The sequence below is a fragment of the Embiotoca jacksoni genome, unplaced genomic scaffold (assembly GCF_022577435.1).
Source record: "Embiotoca jacksoni isolate LCO1_2020_lvr unplaced genomic scaffold, fEmbJac1.0.p SCAF_11, whole genome shotgun sequence".
Classification (NCBI taxonomy): domain Eukaryota; kingdom Metazoa; phylum Chordata; class Actinopteri; family Embiotocidae; genus Embiotoca; species Embiotoca jacksoni.
In genome coordinates, this window is record NW_027185241.1 from 13,248,882 (window position 1) to 13,272,834 (window position 23,953).

Below are 23,953 nucleotides of genomic sequence, written 5' to 3' on the forward strand. Positions count from 1 at the left end.
GGCTTCATGACGTTGTCTAAATTCAATGATTTAGACACGAGTTGCTCCCTGTGGGTGATGCAGTGGAAATCCCAAAACTGGGGAAATGTTTGGTCAGCTTTGCACAGCCCCACAAGTCCGTCCACAGATCCGATCATGGCCGGCGCTCCGTCCATGGCTACTGCAGTTAGTTTCGGTGTGGGCAGATTTGCTTTTGCAAATGCAGCCATCATTGTTTCTTTCACATCTATGCCACGGGTTCTGTCTTTTAATGGCACAACATCAAGGAGTTCTTCTTTGATCACACAATCTTTTGACACAGACCGTGTAGATATTGCCAGCTGAGGCTCGTCTTGTACGTCACAACTCTCATCCAATGCGACACTAAAATACTCACATGCTTGAAGGTCAGAGTGCAGCTGTGATTCAACAGCCGTGTTAATGTCCGATATCCTGTGTTCAACAGTGTGGCGGGACAGTTGGACATCTGATACCATCCGTTTATGTTTGTCGTTTTCAGGAGACAAGATTTCAACAACGTCACTGAGGTATTTTTTAACGAACTCCCCTTCATTAAATGGTTTTTTAGCCCGTGCAATGTCCCAAGCCAGTTGATACGATGCAAGCGTGACAGTCTCTGAGTGCTTCGTCATTTTTTGGAAAAACTGTACCTGCTTTTCTGCCTGACTTTTCAAAGTGTCCAACTTGTGCTTGTGAAGTTCAGTCCCTTTTGGAAATCCCTGGTCGATGTTAGCGTGGAGTGAGCTGAAGTGGCGCTGAAGATTTGAAGCTTTGAAATGCGCTAATGACGTCTGACATATCAGGCAGACTGGCTCGCCATTACGTTCAACAAAAAAAATATAAACTTTCCCACTCTGTTAAAAACGTCCTGTGTTCATCTTCATATTTTCGTTTAGCTGTGCATTTTTTCCTGCCATTTTGAGAGCGAAATTGACACTAATTGTTTACTCCAATGGGTTTGCCCCTTCTGCTTTGCGGAATTTCACCTCATGCGCATGCGCGTTTGACGAAAATACCATATTGAACTCAAGCGAAACGAACACGCACAAAAAAAAAAACACAAACACAAATGTTGATATGAACGTAAAAGAGCCGCATGCGGCTCGGGAGCCGCGGGTTGGCCACCCCTGGTGTAGATCATGATGCTGTTTCATTGGAGACATAAAGGGTCGTCTACCTGGAGAAGGCTTTGATCTCCCGACGTGCACGAGAGCGCCCCTCTGGTGAACGTCAGTACTGCATGTGTGAGTTAACCCTTTCGTTGCTGGTAAAAACTAATGTGGGTTTCATATAGTTTCTCCTTAACAATAGAACCAGCTGCCTTTGTAATGGTTCTAATATTACGCCAATCAACAATTGCCTATTTTGATGTGCAACATCTCAAATGGCCTTTTTTTTTTTTTTTTTTTTTTTTTTTTTTACTATCTATCTTTTCCTGCATCATCTCAGATAAACATGAGAGGTTTTGCAATTTGTTTAATTTATCCTTAGCAACTGTCCGTGGCAGTGTCAACTGCAAACTAACCTTCACAAAAAAAAAAAGAACAAACAACTTCTCCAAAACGACAGTGAACAGCTGGCTTTAGTAAGTGGAAGATGAGTGGTATAAATTCACGTCTCAAGAAAATGTAGGAGAGGAGATGACCGGATGTCAAACTTTAATAAACTCGTCATTGCAAGTAACTTTTAAAAAAAAAGCACAACTTAAAAGATGAAACCTAAAAAATCAGCAACTGAACATTTAAGCTGAAATGTGTGAAAGAGATGTAAAATGGCAGTACAATTAATAACAGGAAAATAAAGAGAATGTAAGGATGCAATATAATGTACATATATATACACAAAAGTCAGGCATAAAACAATGGTAGCAAATTTGTTCCATATCAATAGATTGAAAACCATGACACATGATAAAGTTCCACCTCCGTAGCTTCAAATTATCATCACACATTTGAAGGAAAAAGTTTTTCCACACAAATGAAAAATAAAAAGTTGTAAAACAGTAGGGTTTTTTTTTGAATGATGTGTTTTTGCCAACTTGCTGGCTCATCAAGAAATGTGTCAAGATGTTATAGGCACAGGCAAGCAAGCGTTGTGGTTACAGGCTGAGTTTTGTTTCCTACAATGTTAGCAGGAGTAGGAGGGGTATTGCGGAGAATTTAGAAAATACTTAAGATTATACAGAAGATGATGGTACTATCAAGTCACACTATGGAAATAAATGGCTACACATCTGAGACTTTATGGTCAAAATAAAATCCTTTGCAAATTCAAAGAACAGATAAAATCAAAAGGGGCTCAGAGAAGCTTTTAAAGATGAGACATTGTTGAGTAACCCTGTCATGAGTGGAAAGTGGAAGTGAAAAACAAACAAACAAACCAACAAATCAAATGATTGCAACATGAACAATGCATGGTCTGCAGTAAGAGCAAGGCTAACGGGATAAAAAAAAAAAAAAAAAAAGTCATCTGCCGCCTCCTACATGATAAAAGTGACGTCAGAGGACCTTGACGCAACTGAGCTTTTCCTGAATGAGCTATCTGGAAAATTTCTGGTGGAGCCAGGCACCCACTTTTTCAGCAGCTGCGAGGCTCGTTTCATAAACTTCTGTCCCACAAAGGCATATATGATGGGGTTCAGGCAGCAGTGAGTGTAAGCAAAGGCCTCAGTCACTGCTGTTGACAACCTTAGATTTCTGTCCCAGGCGCAGTTGTTTGGTATTTTATCTTTAGACTGCAGGAACTTCAACAAAAGGGAGATGTTATATGGGGCCCAGAACAAGAAGAAGACAAACATTATAAACATGATCAGCTTGACTACGCGATGCTTCTTTGCAGTCCTCATGTTCACCAGTATGGGGATGATCCTCGAATAGCAAACTACCATCACCAACAAGGGAATCACAAGACCCAGAACATTTGTTGTAACCAGGCTGTACTGTTTCCAGTCTTCGTTTTTGGGGTTGTAGGAACATCCCTGCCCGTAAGAGTTATTTGTCACCGTTGTGAAGATGAAATCCGGCAGAGAGATGAACAAGCTCAGCATCCAGACAAACAAGGTTAGAGCAATTCCTGCCTTTATTGTGCGATATCGTGCCAGCCTGTGAGCGTGCATGATGACCACGTAGCGGTCCAGCGTCATGGCGACCATGAAGAAGATGCTGCTGAAGAAGCCGGACTGGTGGGAGCCAGAGACAAAACGGCACATAAAGTCTCCGAAAGGCCACTGTGTGACAACAGTGTAGTGAGTGTAGAAAGGCAGTGTGAGGACAAAGAGGAGGTCGGAGAGAGCCAGGTTGAAGAGGCAGATGTCTGTCAAGTTGGTCTGGCTGCGGTGCTTCGCCAGGACACACACCACAAGGCCATTACCTTGGGAGAAAAAGAACATTTAAATCCTTCAGCTCCATACATTAGTCTACATCAGGGGTCTCAAACTTAATTTACTTGGGGGCCGCTGGAGGCAGAGTCTGGGTGAGGCTGGGCCGCATCGGGTATTCCACAAGAAAAGCTTTGTTAAAAAAAATTCCAATCTTCTCAAATGTCTTTATTTTTATTTTTTTAACACAAAATAAGATGGAAAAAATAAATAAACAAATTAAGAATTAATAAGTAAATAAATCAGTAATAAATAAAATAATAATAATTAGATTTCTCTCGTCAGCAACTATGTGTGGTTTCTTCAGCCTTCTATATCTGCTGTATTCAGATTTAAACGTCTTTATTAACAGTTCTTTAACCTCAATGGGTTCTTCTGAACATGAATTGTCCTGAACATGAATGGAACATTGAAGAACATGAACTGTTCTTCTGAACATGGCTTCTCTTGCCTACTCCTTGCTGCTAGAGACCTGGCAGCGCTTCCTCTCGCATAGCATCCCTGGTATTTTGCATACTCCTCAAGCATGTCTAGTTGTGTAATGACGTTTCAAATTGTATTCCTTGTGCACCGCAACTTTCTCTGTGCAAATAAGACACGTCGGGGTGCCCCTGTGCTCAACAAAGAAATATTGCATCTCCCACTTTTCCTGGGATTGTCTGTGCTCATCACCAACCTTTCTCTTCACTGCAGGCTTTGAAAAAGACATGTTTGGGGCTGTGGAATATATTTTAATTCCACTTGGTGTCACTGTCGTGTTTAGCCGTGTTTATGACATCATATAAAAATATATGTAGTGTTCATCGTGTGAGGCAATGCAAATAACAAAAATAATGACCCCCCCCCCCCCCCCCCCCCCCCAAATAACGGTGCGACCCTATAATTGGTCCGGGTTATCGGGGACTGTTATTGCCGACGGACAGGTGTCGGTATGTGTGACTGCAGACCACATTAGGCTACATTATTTCCTTTCTTTTATCTCGCCGCGTACGCATCACTTTGATTTATTTTGTCAGAGAGAGACATATATACATATAATGTCCCGCTGGGCAGCAACTTAAAAAACTTTTTTTTGGAAGTGTTGTGAACGCAGCGCGCTGGGACGGATGTCCGCGTTTGCCGAATAGAAACGAGGCAGCCAGCCAGGCCCGGAAGAAAACTCCACGGCGACGCTGCTGTAACTTTCAGTCATTGTGAAATGTTTCTCTGCTTGCATCAAGCCCGGTCGATGTCTCGCCCCCGAGAGCCATATACCCCACCGTGATTGGTCGGTTCGTTCAGCTCCGCACACAACACTGGAAAGTGCCATTCATATAAAACTCGCGGGCCGCACGAACATTAAACTTTCATGTTAAGGTGGGGGCCACAAAATATCGTCTCGCGGGCCGCAATTGGCCCGCGGGCCGCGAGTTTGAGACCCCTGGTCTACATGTAAAGTTATTGACACAGTCACTCCCCCCCGCGCCCCCCCCCCCTCTCTCTCTCTCTCTCTTTCGGCTCTCTGTCTGACACCACTGCTCACCCCCCCCCCCCCCACCACCACCACCACCACACACACACACGCACACGCTCCACACAAACAATTCAAGTCTTCTCCCTGAATTTATATTATGAGCAAGATGGGGACTTCCTGTCTGTTCTAATTAGGAGGAAGGTCCTTGCAATGAAACAGACTTGTGTTATACATACAATACGAACACACACACACTTACCTATGAAGCCCAGGATGAAAACCAAACTGTAGAGAGTGGCCAGAAACACCCTGCTAAAGTTCTGCGTGTCGACATAGTTGCAAGGACTGAAGCTTACATTGTCTTCATAGTACGATGAATAATCATACGGTGCGGTGGCAGTGGCATTTATGTCTTCACCTGCGGAGAGAGATTTTTCTTGTAATTCCAACATTTACAACATCACACCTTATTTTAAATATACAGAAACAGTAAAGAGACTGTGTATAAACGGCCATGTTGCCTGTAGACATATGCTGTTGGTGGAGGAGAATGGATTTCGGTTCGGGGCGCTTACAGCATTAAGTAAAAAAAAAACAACAACAATCAACTGTACTCACGGAGTACAGGGAAAGAAAGAAATGTTCCTCTCAGCTCCACTTGGCGTAGTTTAAAGGCAGATATCTCTGAGATGGAAGTCTCAAAACATAAATAAGACTAAATGATAAACCAAATCCATCTGCAAAAAAAAAAAGAGCAAAACTATCTGCATGGTTACCACTGTCAGTCAGTCGATAATGGAGGTTATTATGCCACCTGCTGGTTGTCCTTCGTAATTTACTCCGCTTTTGCAAACATTTGTCCTGCATTAGGTAGGTAGGTAGGTAGGTATATACTTTATTAATCCCCGAGGGGAAATTTTTTTGTTAAGATTATAACAAACGATACATCACCATTGTAAACACCAGCGTTAAGATGGGACGTGTCAGGCTGTCACCTCACTATACACCATCATACACCTGACTATTTCAGCTGGTGCACGGACAGTTGCTGTTCCTTTTGGTCTGTTTGCTTATGGATCTTTTTCTATGTGCTTACGATGTGTTCAACATATTATTTATTTTACATTAGTTATCGTTATATTGTCTAGCAAATGTAGTAAATAAAGGACCATTTGTGATCATACTTTTCTGTATATACTATAAGGTAGTTATATATATATATGTATATATATATATACATATATATATATTTATCTCTTCCAAACAATGAACCCAAAACTCCAAATCTGAATTAAAGCATTTAGCTTCTAATCATGACAGCAGTGTAATAAGCCTTAAACACCACACATTAAACCAAAAATATATTTAACAAGTCTGCAAAACATTGACCTATAAATATTCACAAATTGGTGTGATTGCTCAAAAGTATTCACCTGACATGGTGATATCTCAGTGATGCTCTGTGATGCAGTTCAAAGCTCTGGATTGATGTGATATCCTGAAATGTACAGTGATGAACTAACTGACTAAAAGTGATCAGACCCCTAATAATGAGAAGCAAAGCAACAGAGATGTTCTGTAGCTTCCTGTAAGTTCCCCAGTGAGATCCTTATCAGGAGCCACATTTCACACCTACAAGCTTGCTAGCAAACACAAAGATGAACAAAACAGCAAACACAAAGATGAACAAAACAAAAAGCTTGTACTAATATGGTCACAATTATATCATTATTATCACAATTATATCATATATTTTAACAGTTTTGATTCATCCAAAACGTTAAGAGTTTGTACAATTGTGTGTTTTCTCACTGATTATGGTAATTCAAGCTCTTATTACTTCTTTCTTTCTTTCTTTTTTATTTGACAAATATTTACTCCTACAAAAAAAAGTTAGATTTAACCAGTTTATAATTACTAAGAAAAATGAGGAGCGAGTGATTGCATGTTCAAGTCCGTTTTGGTGATGGGATACTTTGTTTGTTTTGTTTTTATTGAGACAGTATATAACATTAGTTCAATGTTTGTTCAGAGATTTCTATTTAGTTGCTTGTATTACAGCAAAAACAAGGGATCCCTATCAAAAGCCTGTCATTTCAAAAGGATGTTGGTGAAATTGTTGCACTCTTTATACTGAGTCCACTGTTTTGGGCCATAATCAGTCACCTTTCAGTGATTTCTTCTTGTTTCTGCTTTATTTATGTTTTCTTGATTCACGTTTGTCTTCATTTATTTCATGCTGCTCATCTCTGCTGACTATCCTGTGTTGAACCCTTTTATATACCGTTTCCAGGTTTAATCTTGCGTGAACCCCAGTTATGGGATAAAACGTGCCACATGCTCTATGATTGACCTCTTGTGGCGGAAAATCATATCGCAAGTTCCGCAGCAAAACAAGGTAGCACAAAGCATGCCGGGAGACAAGTTTTGAATTCTCATCAGCATTTCAATGAGGCATTATCATGGATGAGCATTATGCATTCAAGCTTTGTTTAAATTACGACTCAAACTCTCGTATGTTCTATGTAAACCTAACAAAGACCCCCTTCACCACCACCACAACCAATAATAACAATAATAATCATAATGATCATAATAATAATAACCATCATCATCATAATGCTTCTGAAATTATAAGCATATCACAATATGTCATCGCTGGAGTATTTATCTCATTGATGTATCTATTTATTTTGTCTGTGCTATGTTTATGTCGGTATTGTTGTGGTGTGGTGAATGGGGGCCAATTGTATATCCGTGCCGTTGCTCTCCAGCTGGCTCTCAATGAATTCCCGGTGAGGATGATTGACGTGAGATCTGCTGACGAAGGCGGGCTGGAGAGAGCAGCAGCAAAAAACACAGGAAATGACGTAAATCTGCTTTCTCAATAAAAGAGAGCAAACTCAACAGGCGTTACGGGGGGGGCAGTTCTGGCATTTTAGGGAATACAATGTGAACTAATGGAAAGTAACGGCATTAACAATGTTATATTTTTGATAGTTTATACATCTCGCGTATGTCCTCTATATCGGCATGTCAAATATAAAAAAAAACACAGGTCGGATGGGAAAACATTAAATGCGAGTTTATTTACGAACTCTTATTCTGAAACAACCTTCCGGAAGTTCTATTAAAATTCCCGTGGGCTTGATAATGATCCCAGAGGAAGTCAACCGGGAGGAGGAGGAGGAGGAGGGAGGAGGAGGGAGCTAAGATTATCAAGTGGATTTGACAAGTCACTCAGTGCACGAGAACGAGTCAGTAGGACTTGTTTGGACTGAAGTAAGTTTGACTGCAAGGTGTTGGACATGTTTGGACTCTCGTGTCGCAGTTAGTCTTCGCGGACACTGTGCGGCCGTTAGTTTCCAGGTCACAGTGGACGGGCATCTTTACGCACTGTCACTTGTTGGGCTGTTATACGGTGAGCGGTTGCTCTTTTCTTTTTTTTCTTCACATAAACTTCCCGAGACGGAGATGAGAGAGGCTTTGCAAGCAAGCACTCAGTGAATGAGTTTGATTTTGATGCGTTAACTCGCAGGTGATGGTATATATTGGATTTCCACGGATTTGTTTTTATTTATTTTTTTTAGGTGCCCCCAGCTCGAAGTTGTCGCTAATCTGACGTTGGAGATCCCGGCGATGACAGAGTCCTCCAAACCGCCTTCAGGGTAAAGTTAATTACGTTAATTTCAGCTCTGAATTTGCTTCGGCTGTTTCCTCAAAATGAACGTTAACCATCTTATTTTATATATATTTTTTTATTTTTCGCTCCATGTCTATTGTAAAATGCCATAACAATGGGCTCTATTCCTTTATTTTTCCTCTATCTTGCCATTTTGTGACACAATGTAATATTTCTGGTAAACTATCGCTGTGTGTTAATAAGCGTTTTCCTCTTGTCAATACAAACACTGGGGATTTAATTGGGGTTAGTTACACTGATTTGATTTGCAGCCCATTCAAAATTGGTGATGACCGTCCAACGCAACACTTTTACAAAGCATGCTGCCTATAGTCGGTGCTGACAACAGGGAGAGTGTTCCAGCAACACACACACACACACACACACACACAACACACACACACACACACACACACACACACACACACACAGAATAAACAGAAGCAAAAATCTGTTTATTTAACCATGTGTTTGGTTGGTAGAGGAAAAAAAACAAAAGTGTTGGTGGGACAACAGCAGTAACAAACTGTGCTGTCAACATACAATGTCTTTTTTTTTTCTTTTTTTCTTTTTTAATGTGTTGTTTGGTCTGTTAGCAGGAGTCTGAGTCTCTTTAGTCTTTTCATTAACATATGATTAGTACGCCTCTTTCACAGCTTGTCTTACTGGGACACTTGAATACAGCCATGCATTTCCTCTGGTCAAATGTTAACTGTAAAAATGACATTTTGCCTAAAGTCAACAGGTACAGCGGTGCCTTTTTGTCTTTGCTACATGCTGTGAGAGCTTATGAGCAAACATCACCTGATCACCTCGGCAAACAACTTGTTATTATCGCTGATTGTAAATTTGAAAGCCAAAATATGCTGCTGTTGAGAGCAGTGTCCATACAGTACGATGGCAGATTTGTCAGTGGGAAGTGCTCTCGGCTTTTGACATGTATTGTGTTGTGAAGGGTTATTAATCCTAAATACAGTCTAGCTAATGTCTGAATAGTTTGATCTATAAACAGAAAATGAGTGTAATGATATCTTTTGAGAGCAGCTCACTGACCAGGAATGACCCTACTTCAGCATCATTATGTGGTACTTGGACGCTAGTTATGGTAGTAACCGTGCATTAGAGAGTCAGCGCTGCTGACTTCATCAGTTCTGAACACAGGCCAGAAATTAGACGTCTCGTTCGTTTTATCCATCATGCGTGAACTGATCATGACCGTGTGGACAATGCCATCTTCTGTATGTAGCAGCAGATATGCTGTAAAAAAGTGGGTGTTCTTCAGCGAGAAACGGTGTTGACGATGTGAATAAAGGTTTGGTCTTTTGCTCCTCTGATCTTTAAAGTAAAGGTCCCTTTAACCAGATACTCTTAATTACAGTGATTTCAGACACTCAAGAGCTTTTTGGCCAAATTACAAAGTACACTGGTCACCGAGTCAGCTGGCAGGAGGACCGAAATGCCTTTTTATCCGGTCAGTGTGTGTGTGTGTGTGTGGCATTTCTCTCCACATAAACTACCATGACAACTCCTTTTGTGTTGTGATCTCGATTTCGTCATCACACAGGGAGCAGCTACTTTACTGCACAGTGCGGCCCTAATGAAAACCCAGCTCATTAAAAACACATTATTATCACACCTCACACCTCACGGCCGCTGAGCAGACAAACGAGGATGGAAGAGACTGCTCTTTTGAGAGGAGAGAAATACTTTTGTCCCTGCCCTCTGAAATCTGAGCGCTACGGTGCACAAGTGTGTCTGTGTCTGTGTCTGTGTGTGTGTGTCTGTGTGTGTGTGTGTGTGTGTGTGTGTGTGTGTCTGTGTGTGTCTGTGTGTGTGTGGAGAGCCACAGTGTGTCCTTCAGGAGTGGTGGAAAGGTAGCCTGAACGAAGCCTTGGTTCTGAGCTTTAAAAACCTGCAATTAAGCACAGCGACAAAAGTCAACTTCCTCTGTTGCCAGATACAAAATGATTTCCCAGAGTGCACTGAGGTCAAGATTATCCAAACTCCCACCCAAAATCTGGCAACGTGCTTCCTCAAAGGCAAACTGTATTTAATTTTTTTTTTTTAAAAGCCTCTTTGTTTGGGATGTATCAATGACACATGATTTGGTGGGTGAGAATCTGCTCCAGGAGTTGTGTTTACTCCTTGGTACGAGTTGGAGCATCGTGCGTGTTCATTTGGACGAGTCCTCTTTCTTAAAGTCTGCAGCATACACAACAGTCTTAATTAGCACACTGGTGTTTTCCTCTACATGTCTGGACCTGGTGTGTTCGTGTGTGTCTGTGAGTGACTGCCTATGTGTTTGTTTGTGCTGAGTGAGGTTTAGCCCAGAAGCTTCATTAATGTGTGTTTTTTTGTTTTGTTTTTTACATGGTCTTAATTTTAGTATCCACTCCCACAGAGGCAATTAGGAAGCAACAGACTAATTGAAATAAATGGGGGACCAATTAATAGGGAACTACTCAAACAAGTTCTAAATTCACAGCATTCCTCCATTGTGTCTTCAAATTGTTTTACTGAGCTGTTTGAGGTTTAATAGAAATTGTGTGTTTTTCTGTGTGTCTGCTTTTGGAGGCGCAATCTTGTATGACATCTGAACCTTGTGAGTTTTGGTCACAAGGTTCGGTCCCCAGCACTGATCATCCACCGTCATATTTATTGCCACTTGTTGCCAGGCAGGCGTAGAAAAATATAAGAGCCTCACCACCATCCATATACTGATTTGTGCAACCATCTGCTTCACTGTTGGTAGGTCGCACATTTTATTTTTAATGCGTTTGTTGTTTGTGGCACGGTTTTTTCGTTTCTATTCAGTTTTCAAAGACAGATTTCACTGATAAATGCAGTATGTAATTACAAATAACTGTCCTCAGCACACGCCCAGAGATAACTACCGGCTTCCAAACGGTCCCGTCTCTGTGCACGTGCATGTCCGTGTGCACGTCTGACTATGGAGGGAGATCAACAGCGTTCACTGGCTGCAGTGTAAGTGGTCATTATTGTGAAGCCGTGCCCTCTGGACTAAAATATCAATCTCACTATTTGCATTGTATTTGAATGCTATGTGTTTCTTTCAGACCATATCGTTTCTTAAAATACTCAGATGGAGCAAGTAAGATAATATTACTGTATCTTTGATTGCTGTGTCTTTTCCCAGCTGACATCTCAAATATATATTTAGACAGATGCAGATGAAACTTTCCAACCTATCCACCCTTCACAAAATCTGTTCTATGTAGAAGATTAAGGTTGATGTGGTCAGCCACCACTGTTGGTCAGCACTGCTGACGAAGGGAGTTCCCTCTTTTTTCCTCTTACACTGGAAGGCTATTCTGTATGTACTTTTAGCCAAGAGGAAAGTGTGTGTATGGCCACGGCTGGATATTTAGGTTTATTTTTATGATGGGTTAAATTGAGCTGTTCTGAAAGTTGAGAGAGTGTACTTGAGGCGTTGTGTTGTTGGCAGTGGGACAGAATGTATCTGCTAGTGTCTGCATCCATTTCACAGGCCATCCTGTTTTAGATAGAGAGGGTGTGGATGCAGCTTCCACAAGTTTGTTCTGTAACTATAACGGCTTGACCAAAGCACGCTGACTGAACCTATTGGAGCGAAGTCTAATAATAGATCAGGGTATGGCAGAAATACAGCAGAAGACTTGCTGATATAGCCTAGGGTTCTTTATGCATGCATGTTAAATAGTTAACTTATTAATGAAATATTAAAAGTGCTATCATTTTCACAAACGATGTTGTGGCTAGTGATTTTAGTAGGAGTTCATAATAAGGCCAGCCACAACAGGATGTTATTATTGGGTCCTTGGTCTGTGTTCAGATAAAGCAGTACTGGTGCTCTGAATATGTTTACTCCAAGACTCTGCCATGATATGCCCGTAACATTTTAAGACTGTATTTATAGACCGCCGTGCTCCTTAGGTCCCACTATCGACTACACGATCCACTCTGTTTTCTGCCGTTTGCCAACCTGCGTCCCCACTGTGCAAAAGCACTGGCAGACACCTTTTACAACAAAGTACTGCCCTTATATTTGACAGTGTCAAGTATCTACAGTAGTCTGTATCTGTCTCCTGTGATGCAGCTGTTACGGGCTGCTCAGGTTTATTTCTAGAAGCCTGCTGTCATCTGTTAGTCACTGTGGTATGTGTGTTTGTCAGAGAGGGAAGACAGACGGACTGCATGTGTGCGAGTGGATGGAGCGATGGATTCCTCTACTCACCAGCTGAAGTGCCGTAGCAGCGCGATCGCCTGATAAAGCAGGGGTGCGACAGCGCACAAGAGGTGATGGGTTTTCACATTTGTAACCCTTTGTGCTGCTTGATTACAGAAAAAAACAAAGGGAAAACCACTTCGTGTCGCCGCACTGATTTAGCAACAGGTGAACTTTTCGAGTTAGTTTCAAGTTATTAAACTGGTATAAAGTGTCAGCAGGGAACACTTGCACATTCCTTATTTATGGCATTGATGCCTTGAAGGCATGTCTTTCTATTGTAGGCCATCAATGAATGCAAAAAATAGTTTTTTTTCTATAAATGCTTCATGTAGTGGTAAAGAATTCATTAACAATATTTCAAGCTTAATTTTACCAAAGCTTTAAAATAATTGGTGTTATAATTTTTCATATCAAAGGGATCTTGGGAGCCTACAGTAAAAGCTGTACCAACAATATCTGTAAGTAATATAATAATAATAATAGTAAGTACATAATAAGTGCAAACATAAGTGTTTTTCTTCTCTCCAGCAGGGAGCTCTCTCTAAATAAACATGCAGCTAAGGGAATAGAGAACAGACTAATTATTATTTCCTGCTGTTCTGCTTCTACATTCCATCTCTCCTTCCTCTCCTCTCGAATGGGGGAGTCCACCCATCCACCCTTTTCTGTTGCCTTTGTTCACGTTCTCCATCTGTAGGAGGCTTCGTACCACCTGAGATTCCCTCTTACCATCCTTTATTATCCCTTCTTCCCCTGCTTTAGGTCTGTTTGCCTCCCTGGAGTACAGTGAAAATCCCAGCTGGTAACTTGTTTCCAATGTAAATTAAAATGAAATGTACCGTGTATAGCCTTTAAAAGCCGACCATTGAAACGGACATCATTTGGGTTCTTGTGTAGATCAAAGCTGATAACTGGATCCAAAATGAGTTCTCTTATTACCCGAGCGCAGAGATGTCTGGTTTTTTTTATACTGAGAGCTATCAATACTACTTTTATTTATGCCCCTTAACAAATCCACTTCACTCATCAAAAGATGACTGGAGATGACTTGGAGGAAATGGGCAAAATGTTTTGAACAACTGAAAGCCATCGCCAAGGAGTATTTCCAGAAGAACAGAAATAGTCTTTGGCAGAACTGTCACTCATATTTGTTCGAATAGGGGAAGATATACATGTTTTTTCCAGCTGCGCAGACAGTGGGGTAGGGCGCCTTCCTGCTCCTATTTCTGGAGATTTATTATTGTCCTGGAACATGTTTTGTGTTAAACTGTTACCGCATGCCTCTTTGTCAATGGTCACAAGTGGACAAGATTACTGTATGTGTCAAGAGAGGAGAGGATAGGAAAGAGGAGGAGAGGACTGATAGAGTGGAGTGATGTTACAGTAGGTGGAGTTCACTCCTTTAGGTGTGAAATAGATACTCCTGAATTATTGGTTGCTGACTCAATCTGAGGTCATTGCAATACAAACCGGTTGTAAAACCAGCAAATAACTGTAAAGGATTGTAAGCAACCTAATTGATCCCAATGAGTAACAAATCATTTAGCACCTGAGGTGTGGTGCCTTCTCATCTCCCTTGGGTTATTATGTTATTGTTACTGACTCTGCACTCCTGTTGATCAGACTGTGCAGAGCTCGATTGTGGTTATTTTACTGAAGGTTGCACCTAATAATGAAATCAGGTTGCCCCCAACTACTATATGTTTTCAGGAGTAATGTATTCTTATTTTAAATGCTGGGGCTGCATATAAACACCGCGGCGTCCTTACAGCTGCTTCATTGTATGACAGCTCATGAGTCAGGTTGAATATTTTGAGCAAACCAGCTCCAGTATCAAAACATCTAGTCACTCCAATCTGAGGACATCTGATGATGTCTGCAAAAAAGTGTGTTAAATAAGACATTAGCTACAACAGTTGTTGAGTTGTATAATTTTAGGAGCTGTTCTGATTTCTAGTCACAGTATATTATAAATGATATTAAAATTATTGTGGACAGGGTGTTTTCTTAAAATCAGACTCGGCAGGTTATAGAATGTATCATTTAATAGTATGGAAGTAAATACTTGCATGTGCAACTTGTAATCTGGTTTACGCTGACATTAGACAAAGCCTGTATATAGACTTATAGTTGCACTGTTTTAACATTTATTCCTGCTTATTTTGTGTTTGAACACTTTGCATCTACAATAAATTATAAATGCATCCACATATGTTTAAAAAAAAAATTATGTAGGAACTAATAACATCTCCAAACAATCAAAGTAAATTTGATGGTAAAACTTTGCAGAAAATCCGAGATTTAAGAATATATATTATGTTTAAATGTTCTGCATTTTTTTAGTTGTCTGTAGTCACAGGGTTGGTAAGGCTGTGAATACAGAGCTGGCATTATCAGAGTCAGTTTACTTGGCACTGCTGTGGGGTGGGGTTTTAACCACATGGCTAGTAATATGAGCATCAGGGCATATGCTGAATTAGGAGCTTGTGTGCCTAGCAACAGCAAACAAATGCTTTACTGGGGTCACATGTCTGCATATGTTGTATTCCAAAAAGAAAAACCTTTCACACTGTCCTTCTCTTTCTTTTCCTTTCCTTCTGACCATGTTCGTTTGTGCTTCTGTGGGTCACTCACCCTTTCTGTGCATCCAAATCCACAGCTGCTACGAAACTGAAGTCTGCTCTCTTCTGTAGTCAAGTGGTGTAAATATAGGTTGCCATGGGGACGCCATGACATCCAAGGGCTATGCTGGCGACGTAGCAGGATAGTGTGTGTGTGTGTGTGTGTGTTTGAAGTATGAGGGGAGTAGCTGAGTGTCCGGGATGCCAGTAATTCACACTGTGTCCAACTGTGACTTTGATTGTAATGCGTGTGTATTTGTGATAACGTGTAAGTGGCTGGCGTGTTCTTGAAGCGGATAATACACGCTGACTTAGGTGATGTACTCTTTACTCGTGTGTCTCCTGACTAGTATTCCATGTGTACAAGATGTATTTTCTTTCTCTTGTACTTTGTTGTCAGCAATATGACTGAAAGAAGGAACCTTTTTTTTAATTTTTTTTTTATAAGTTCTATTCATCTTGTGGTTTTTAATTCATTTTTTTCTTGGTTTAATTTTCTGTCGACTACTAAACTTTATATGGGACTTTTGGGTTCAGTGTCTTGTTCAAGGATGAATAGAGCTGAGGGTTCAAGCCCAGGCATCGAACCACTATCATGGTTGTGATCAAACCATCAGCTTTGAAATTGAGACAAAAAATGTTGGTAGAAGGGGTTCTACCAACTTACTGCTGCGTTTTTTGTTATGAAACTGTCTTTTAAAGCCATCAACAGGAAATGAAAGATTCCTTCAAAGAGCTCATTTATCTTTAGGAATTTAGACTCTCCAACAACTGCTTTAATTACAAAAGGATAGGATAGATTAGATCTGTAACACCAAGAATCCTGTAGCTTTTAGAAAAGGGTGTGGTTGATATGGTGTGTGTGTGTGTGGGTGTCAAAGGCAGTCAACTTCTGGTAGAGTACAACTTGTCAAAGAAAAGGTCTTGCAGTACAGAAGAAATTGTGTCTGTCAATTTGTTAATCAAATATACAGTGGAACAGGTGACTTTTTATTTTATTTTTATTTTTTACATCAATTGTAATTAAAAGCCTTCGAGGCTTTATTTTCATCTGTTGTTTAGATGCTCAGAATGCATAAAGTGTTATAGTGAATGTAAGTCAGTCGGCGCTGTGTTTTTGGCCTATTAATCCTCTCCATTCCCAGTCGGCTGTGTTCATTAGTGGATACTACATCATTGTTCCAGTGATCCTGTTGTAGCACACAGTACTGACATCTGTCTGTCTTTATATCTATCGATCTATCGATCTATCGATCTATCTATCTATCGCAGTGACTTTCTCACTGACAGACTTATTGACTTCATGAATGTTTGGGGCTCTGCCTGCTGCTTTGACTCACATTTTCTTTGAGTCTTGAGGTGTAATGATATAAAGCCTTTAACATGGCAGTACATGACTGACCACAATGTATCAGACCACTGTTTGGTGAGGGTTGTGCTGACAGAGCACAATTGAGTGCTTGCACTAATATATTCCAATGTTTTAATAAGACCTTTGAGAGTGGGAACGTTTTAGGCTGTGTTTCCATGGCTGGGATAAATATAGTCTCTGACATTTCTTTCCCCAGAAAAAAAAAGGAAAAAAAAAAAAAGAAGATAGTCTGTAGCGCGTCTGAGCAGTTTTATGCAATTTAACTTTTCACAAAACAACAGTAATTTGACTGTGACGTACACGGATTTACATACATGTATTTGCATGTTGGCAGTGATCTTTCCAAAACTGTATTTTGAAGAGCATTTCATTTTTGCTTACAGCCTGAAACGATCTAACACCTTACGCATTTCTCAGAATTTGATATAGATATATATATATATCAAAATACATGTTTCATGGTTTTGATGTCTGCCGGTGTCCATGGCAACAATAAAGGAAAACTATGACGTGAATAGTTGTGTTCAAACTTTGGACCACCAGGTGTAAAGTGTAGTAGCTGTCAAAGGTTCCTGGTATCTCCAACTCTGGAACTTTCACAGGTAATGTGAATTGTATTCCTCGACATGGCAGCTCATAATTAAGACTTAAATTTGATGTGAAGGTGGCGATATTTCATTCTGAATATATATATATTTTACTGCCATGTACTGCCATGTTATATTTCTTTATATATATATATTTTTTGTGTGTGTATACACACACACACACACACACACACACACACACACACACACACACACACACACACACACACACACACACACACACACACACATATGTAAACACTGAGACTAATCTGTTTAAGAGGTTAGCACACTGACAGCATAACATAGTGACTGGTAGGCTGTGTGTTTCCCTGCACACCATTTCAATTGCTTACTCTTCACCGACATTACCGGTGAAGTTTCATCAGTTAAAACAGATATATTTAATAGTATTCCACGGCAGGCAAAAATGTCATGTTTACATTCTTCGCCAAAGTACCCGTTTAATACTATGCCTAATATGTTGCCTATAGCTGTTCCCTTCAAAGTAAGCAAACTAGTCCTCCAACAGTTTGGTGTACTGTATTTGATCTAAACTGTGGATCCCCGTTTATAGCTGCTCACATGCTCTCCTTGTTGTTTGTACCAGACCACGCGAGTCTGTAGCACCTTTGGCACCTTGGTATCTATTTATAGATTCTTATGGAATGAGAGTTTTATATTTATGCCATGTTGTTTATCATTTAGAATGATAAAAAAAGAGTGAAACACCTTCTGATCTGTAAAATCAAAGAATCGTTAATTGGAATATCATGAATATCTTAAGCCTGAATGAACAACTAAGTGTTTCTGTCAAAAGAAAAGCTGATTTAATAGAGGCAAGTGAAAGAAATATATGTTGTTTAACGGTGTTAAGCCAAGTGGAAGGAACTGAGTGTTTCTGAAAGGTCCATTCCTAATCTTTCCTGTGTGTGCGTGAGGGCCCATTTGTAACTCAGTCCCTGTAACAGCTCTGCACTTACTGCCCCCCTGTGCCGAGCAGGGTTTCCTGCTTTTCGTTCCACTCTTCTCCTTTACTCTTCCACTCTTTCTCTGTTTACGCTCATTCTAACACTGTGGGAGACCAGGCTTTTCCTAAAGGAGTCTTTTGTGCATGTTCGGGAGAGGAAAAAAGAGAGAGAGAGAGAGAGGGAGAGTGAAATGTTCGGGTGAGACAAACGGCAAGCGAGAGGGAAAGGAGGATACTAGCTGACTGTGTTGGCCTGGCCGGGGCCCAGTCCCACAGTCCCACAGAGACCAGTTCTGTTTACCTTCAAAGGCACAGACTCAACAGGAATATACAAACATCTCGCATATTTACGGGGCTCTATTTTGCTCTTGAAAATCATTTTCTAGTGAGCAAACCATACATTTTGCGAGTGCACATTTAGCCAGGCACTAATTAGAAATGATCTGCACTATGATTTGACTTAACCAGATTATCACCATTGATGTTAAACCCTTAAGTATAGTCTGTCATTTCCATGATGCATCCATTGAAAAGCACTCTCGGCATTGCACAATGAGTCATTGACTCTATGGGTCACGCGGGTGACCGAGTTAGTTGATATACGTAGCTGTTAATGGTTAACTTCAGCCAGGTTAAGAGTCCGCTCGCTGTGCTCGTGCAATCATCTTTCGCTATGCTGCTCTTGCCGTCACACCGGGCAGTCGCACCTTGAAGAACACTGGATTGAACAACGCTGGATCACAAAATTCATAAACGCGTGCACACGTTCTCTCGGAGAGCGTGCCGAATCCCTTGGAACAGGGTTTGTACACTTAATCAGCACAAGGAGTGTTTCTGACGTGAGTTTTTCTTTTATTATCAAAAGGCTAATATTTGCAAAGAGTGTGTGTGTGCAGAAATGTGTGCTATAGAAAAGCTATTTGTTCTCGTTGAGAGGATGAAGTGTTTGATTTCAGTCTCGTCAGCTGTCTCCGTCAGGCTGAGTACAGTTTATGTTGAGCCCATGTCGGACGTACAGATAGCGCTGTCTTGCTGGCATGTCATTGACATCTCTGTCACGTGTGGGTGTGGTTTGCATTCATGCCTATTTTTTTTTTTTTTTTTTTTTTTTACGTTTTACTTAACACACCAAATAACGTAAGGCCTGCACCTGAGCACAAGAAATACGTTACGACTCCCTACAAAAATACAAACTGTTCATGTCAAATTTTCTCAGAAGGTTGTACTTGTTTTCACAAAACATGCGACTGTGTCAACTGAGGCAACCTGATATTCACATTTTAGTGTTTGTTGATTATTTTTTTTCACGTATTCAAGAGGTCAAATCAAATCTGATGAGGGGTGTTGTTTCTGGTGTAGTAGGGCATTTCCCTCTGTTTAAATCAGTCGTCGATTATGTGGCACAAAACTACGAGTTAGAGAATTTAGGAGTGATTTTTAGAGAAGGCGTTATCAGACACTATTAGTTTTATTCAGAGGAGTCTCACAAACAGCTGCTCAGTGCTGGGTCATCTCGACAACAAAAATGATCCTCATCAGTATCTGTAGACTGTTGCGTAATCTAAATGAAGAGAGAGGTTGTGTCACAAACTGAAGTCCTCATTTGTATTCGGGCTGCTCCTGAGGTGATGGCAGTGGGTTGTATTCATTTGGCTGTCATGTTGTGTAACTAAGGCGGAACTCAAGAAAACCAAGAATGACTCGGAAGAAGCAAAACTATTTATATATCATTTAATTTGTTTCCCTAAGAGTTTATAAGTGAGTCAGAAGGTTGAAAATGTTGCGTTTTGTTCAACGGAGGACATATTGTTTCATTACTGGATGTAATAATCAAGTACATTATATGAAATAAATGCTTATTTTTTTCCCCCCTCCCTAACATACTGTACTGTATGTGGAAAACGTGGTAATATTCCCTTTTGTCCTTGTGCAGGAGGAGAATGAAGGCACATGCCCCACCTCTGCCACAGGTGCCTCAACCTGCACCACGCCACATCTTCAGGAACTCTGTACCTGATGGGGGAGGAGGGACATCAGGCATGGACGCCAAGGAAAACATACTGAGGCCAACTGTGGATTTACAGTTAACCTTACCACAGGGATACCAGGCTTCTGTGACTGAGGATGGAAGGTGAGAGGAAAGAGAGGGCAACACAAGCATATATTTAATCACTCTGTTTTTAAGTTGCTTTTCTTCGGTGTGCCTTATTTTTCCCTTGCATTTCTTTGTAAAATGTGTGTTTTGTTCATGTATCCTGTGTTGTTTGAATATACGATGTCCATACATCCACATCTATACAGCATGTTAGAATTCATATCGATGACTATAAAGTTAGTTTATGCTTAATTGAGCAATACGTTTCTATGAGTGGATGGTCAGTCTCGAGACAAACAGTAGGACACCTGTTTGTTGCTGCTCAGTCTGTTTTGCTTGTTGCCGTGTGAGTGGGGCCCCATCAAGGGGTCCCATTCCCCGCTTCAACACAAGCTTTGTCCCAGAGAGACGACGGCTGACCCGCTAAAGCTCCATGTCCCTAATGAGGTTCTCTCTTTTAGGACAGAACATTAGGGATGTCTCTCCGGTACAGAACAAGGCACTCTCTTAGTAATGTCAGAGAAACTTAAGGCCAGCAGGTGTCTGTGATACTTCTCACTAGAGTAGAAAAGTAAGTCGGTTTTTCAAACTTATATACTAACAAGAGAATGTTTCATACTTAAGCATGCAAATGTATTTTTCAATTTGCTTGATATTGTTTGAAAGTATTTTATAAAGTTTTGGTAGATATTGTAGCCACAGGGTTTCTGCTTGGTTGTATGTAGCAAATTTTTTTTTTTATTATTATTTTTTTTTATCTGATATCAGACAAATCATATTGTGGTCACCTGTTAGATATCTGGTTTCCTTAATGCCACCGTTTGAAACCGTTTCCTAACATATGATCCTGATAGTGTGATTATTTATTTGGTCAAAGAAAAGATAAGACTGAGGTGTTTTAAACACGCATCAGTGTCATAAATCACTGATGCTAAATGTACATAACACCATCCATTGATAAATTGATCATGCGACACTTAAACACGGTAAAATAGAAATATAAATGTTGGTTTTAGTTTGTCTTTTCCACTACTAACCACCTGGCATACCGGGACAACTCCCAGTGGGTTGCAACATTGATGAGCTGGTGGGCCATCAAGAAATCTGTAAAGATTTTATTGGCCCTATCTGCCTCTTTAGTGGCCCTCTCTGTGTGCCTGTTTGTTGGAGGCGCGCATGTGAGCATGCTTTCAGTCCAGGGCTGAATTTCTTTCCCGGTTAAACTCCTGCCAGTCGCGGTTTGCTCTCAGCTACTCGGGTCTCGGGATGGTCCCTGCTGGCCTTATCCTCTTGCGTAGCTAACGTAGCCACAGCATCAGCCTCTCCCTGCATTTCTCCGGTCTATACTCTGACTCAAATAAATAACTTGTGAATATCAGAGTCATGGTGAAATGCATCCTGGTCTATGACATCCTCTTCGCTTACATTTTGGGGTAACGTGTTTGCTGTTCGAAACGTAAGTTTTGTTTTGGTGCAGCGTCTAGAGTGCTGCCTGGCTACAAAGAGAGCTTGAACCCTCCGTCACTGTGAGCAGAGTGCAACGGCATGTTGGTAAAGGACCATTGCAAGCTTTAAAAAAAAAATTTGAAGGCAATGTTTTTACTACAGCCTCAATTCCTCAATATTTGCAAGTTTTGTTATCACTATTTGTATCGCTTTATCTAGCTCTCTACCCGCCACCATTGTTGGAACTACAAAAGCTTGACTTCACCGTCACTTCGCCACACTCACTGGTTGCTGTGGTGAAAGGGGTTTCCAGACAACAATCAGACTGAAGCTGCTGGCAATAGGGGGGCGGAGCCAACTGTCAATATCCCCCAACCCAACCTGAACTTCTTAAGCCAGATAATGCATTATTTCCACTCACCTATGTACTCTTTATCTGGTTGTGTTTGTTCTCTGTACTAATATCATGCCAACATTTAGATTAATATTGGAACTTAAGATGACATTTTTATGACTGCAGTATCACACAGTATAAAATTATCTAGATGCCTTATGTATGGTATATTTAAGATGTGTACTACTGTACATGATCTTTATGTGAAACACGGAGGTTGAAGATGGATGATTTATTTAGTACTAGATTGGATCAGCCTTTTCAGATGGTGGATTGTGTCTTGACTTGTTTTGGATGAAGTGGACAAAATCCTCTTAAGAAGCATACACAGACACTGGGTCTGTTGACTGCACACTTTCAGATTTCCCATTTACTTGCCTGTGACGGTGTGTTTGTGATTGTCAATGGTGTCCTTTGTAGTGGTATGTATCTCTCTCAGTTCGGTCATCTGATCTGGCCGTTCCCAGAAAACATTGGAGACCGTCTCTGGGTTTCTTTATCTGAGGATTGACAGGTAGTACTATAAGCCTCCCCATCTGCCCCCTCCCTCCCCAAAACAGATACACTAAACAATGGACATGAGTAGATGGCACAGTCATTATTTCTCGACACCAGTGTTTTGGCATGGCGGTTTTATTGTGGGATGCTGTCTGGATTTTATCTGCAGTATTTCATATGAGGCTTCTCTGTCTTGTGTTGTTGAGTCTTTGTTTTCAATTCTCATGAAAAAGTTAGAATTAAAACAAATAATATGATATTTTTCACCTGTTTTTCAAAGAGCAGTTCCAAATATTGCCTAACACTTCTAGAATGAACTTTTTTTTTTTTTTTTTTTTTTTTTTTTTTTTTTTTTCCTTCATAATGACTGATTTTGTGTGGCATTTTTGTGTAAAATGTCATTTATTTTGACTGTCATTTATCTGATTTGACTGATGTCAAAATCAGTGCCATTGCTCAATCTATAGTTTGTCTGTGAAAATGACTGAGTTTGAAATCTTATCACGTGTCTATCAATGCTAAGTGTGTCAGGTGAGAGTGTGTCTTTGCTTTGTTCAATTCTCTTTACCAGAGCTGAGGGTAGGTAGGCTATGTAACCCTATCTTCTGCTCTTCCTCCCTCTTTTTCTCTCCCCAACTCCTCCTGTGGTTCTTCGTCTTCCCCCCCACCCCACACACACACACACACACACACACACACACACACACACACACACACACACACACACACACACACACACACACACACACACACACACACACTTTCCCTCTCGCCCCTCTTGCCTTTCTTTCTCCCTCTCTCAGTAAAGCACTGATGGACCTGCTGGTCGAGCTGTGCAGTCGCTATCACCTGAATCCAGCGCTGCACAGCTTGGAGCTTCTGTCGCCAGAGGGCCACCCTTTGGGGTTCAAGCCTAACGCACTGCTGGGCTCCCTCAACGTGGCCTGTGTCCTCATCAAGGAGAAAGTTTGGGAGGAGAAAGTGGTGCGCAGACCAGCGCCAAAAGTGCCAGAGGTGAGTTGCGGTGGAGCCTGACGATGTGATCCGGATCTTTTTATACGTAACGTTATTTGCGTATTCTTTCACAGCACTTTCAAAACATACAAAAATTTGGTTTGTTATGCCGGGTTTATATTTTTGTGTGTTTTGATTGTAGAGACATTTATCCTGTATTTTAAATTTTTTTTTTAATTTTTTTTTATTTTTTTTTATAATATTTTGAAAAGAAACA

The 23,953-nt window shown here is 40.8% G+C and overlaps 2 protein-coding genes across 5 annotated transcripts in view; one reads left to right on the top strand and one right to left on the bottom strand.

Moving 5' to 3' along the window:
• Window positions 1–1,584: 1,584 nt before the first annotated feature.
• LOC138192574 (C-C chemokine receptor type 1-like) lies at window positions 1,585–6,334 on the bottom strand. 2 transcript variants are annotated; one of them, XM_069140055.1, is made up of 3 exons: window positions 6,263–6,334; window positions 5,089–5,247; window positions 1,585–3,369 (listed from the first exon to the last, which is right to left on the bottom strand). In XM_069140055.1, the coding sequence occupies exons 1-3, from the start codon at window positions 6,267–6,269 to the stop codon at window positions 2,480–2,482; spliced, it is 1,056 nt and encodes a 351-aa protein (XP_068996156.1). In that variant the 5' UTR covers window positions 6,270–6,334; the 3' UTR covers window positions 1,585–2,479. The 2 variants fall into 2 exon arrangements, with proteins under 2 accessions (XP_068996156.1, XP_068996147.1); XM_069140046.1 differs by lacking the exon at window positions 6,263–6,334 and having other exon boundaries at window positions 5,089–5,311.
• Window positions 6,335–8,060: 1,726 nt separating this feature from the next.
• Window positions 8,061–23,953, top strand: part of cobl (cordon-bleu WH2 repeat protein) — a 52,540-nt gene continuing 36,647 nt past the window's right edge. For all 3 annotated transcript variants that reach the window (XM_069143221.1, XM_069143223.1, XM_069143222.1), the window contains exons 1-4: window positions 8,061–8,250; window positions 8,420–8,497; window positions 20,223–20,420; window positions 23,526–23,736. In XM_069143221.1, the coding sequence (XP_068999322.1) occupies window positions 8,469–8,497; window positions 20,223–20,420; window positions 23,526–23,736 (438 nt within the window). In that variant the 5' untranslated portion in view covers window positions 8,061–8,250; window positions 8,420–8,468. The remainder of the gene's footprint in view (window positions 8,251–8,419; window positions 8,498–20,222; window positions 20,421–23,525; window positions 23,737–23,953) is intronic.

What these genes read in the sequence shown, in the direction of transcription:
- LOC138192574 (XM_069140046.1), bottom strand. Translation starts at nt 5,281, where the DNA reads ATGTTGGAATTACAAGAAAAATCTCTCTCCGCAGGTGAAGACATAAAT. An exon ending in TTTCATCCTGGGCTTCATAG is followed by an intron (nt 3,370 to 5,088) that starts GTAAGTGTGTGT and finishes TTTTCTCCCAAG; the next exon opens with GTAATGGCCTTGTGGTGTGT.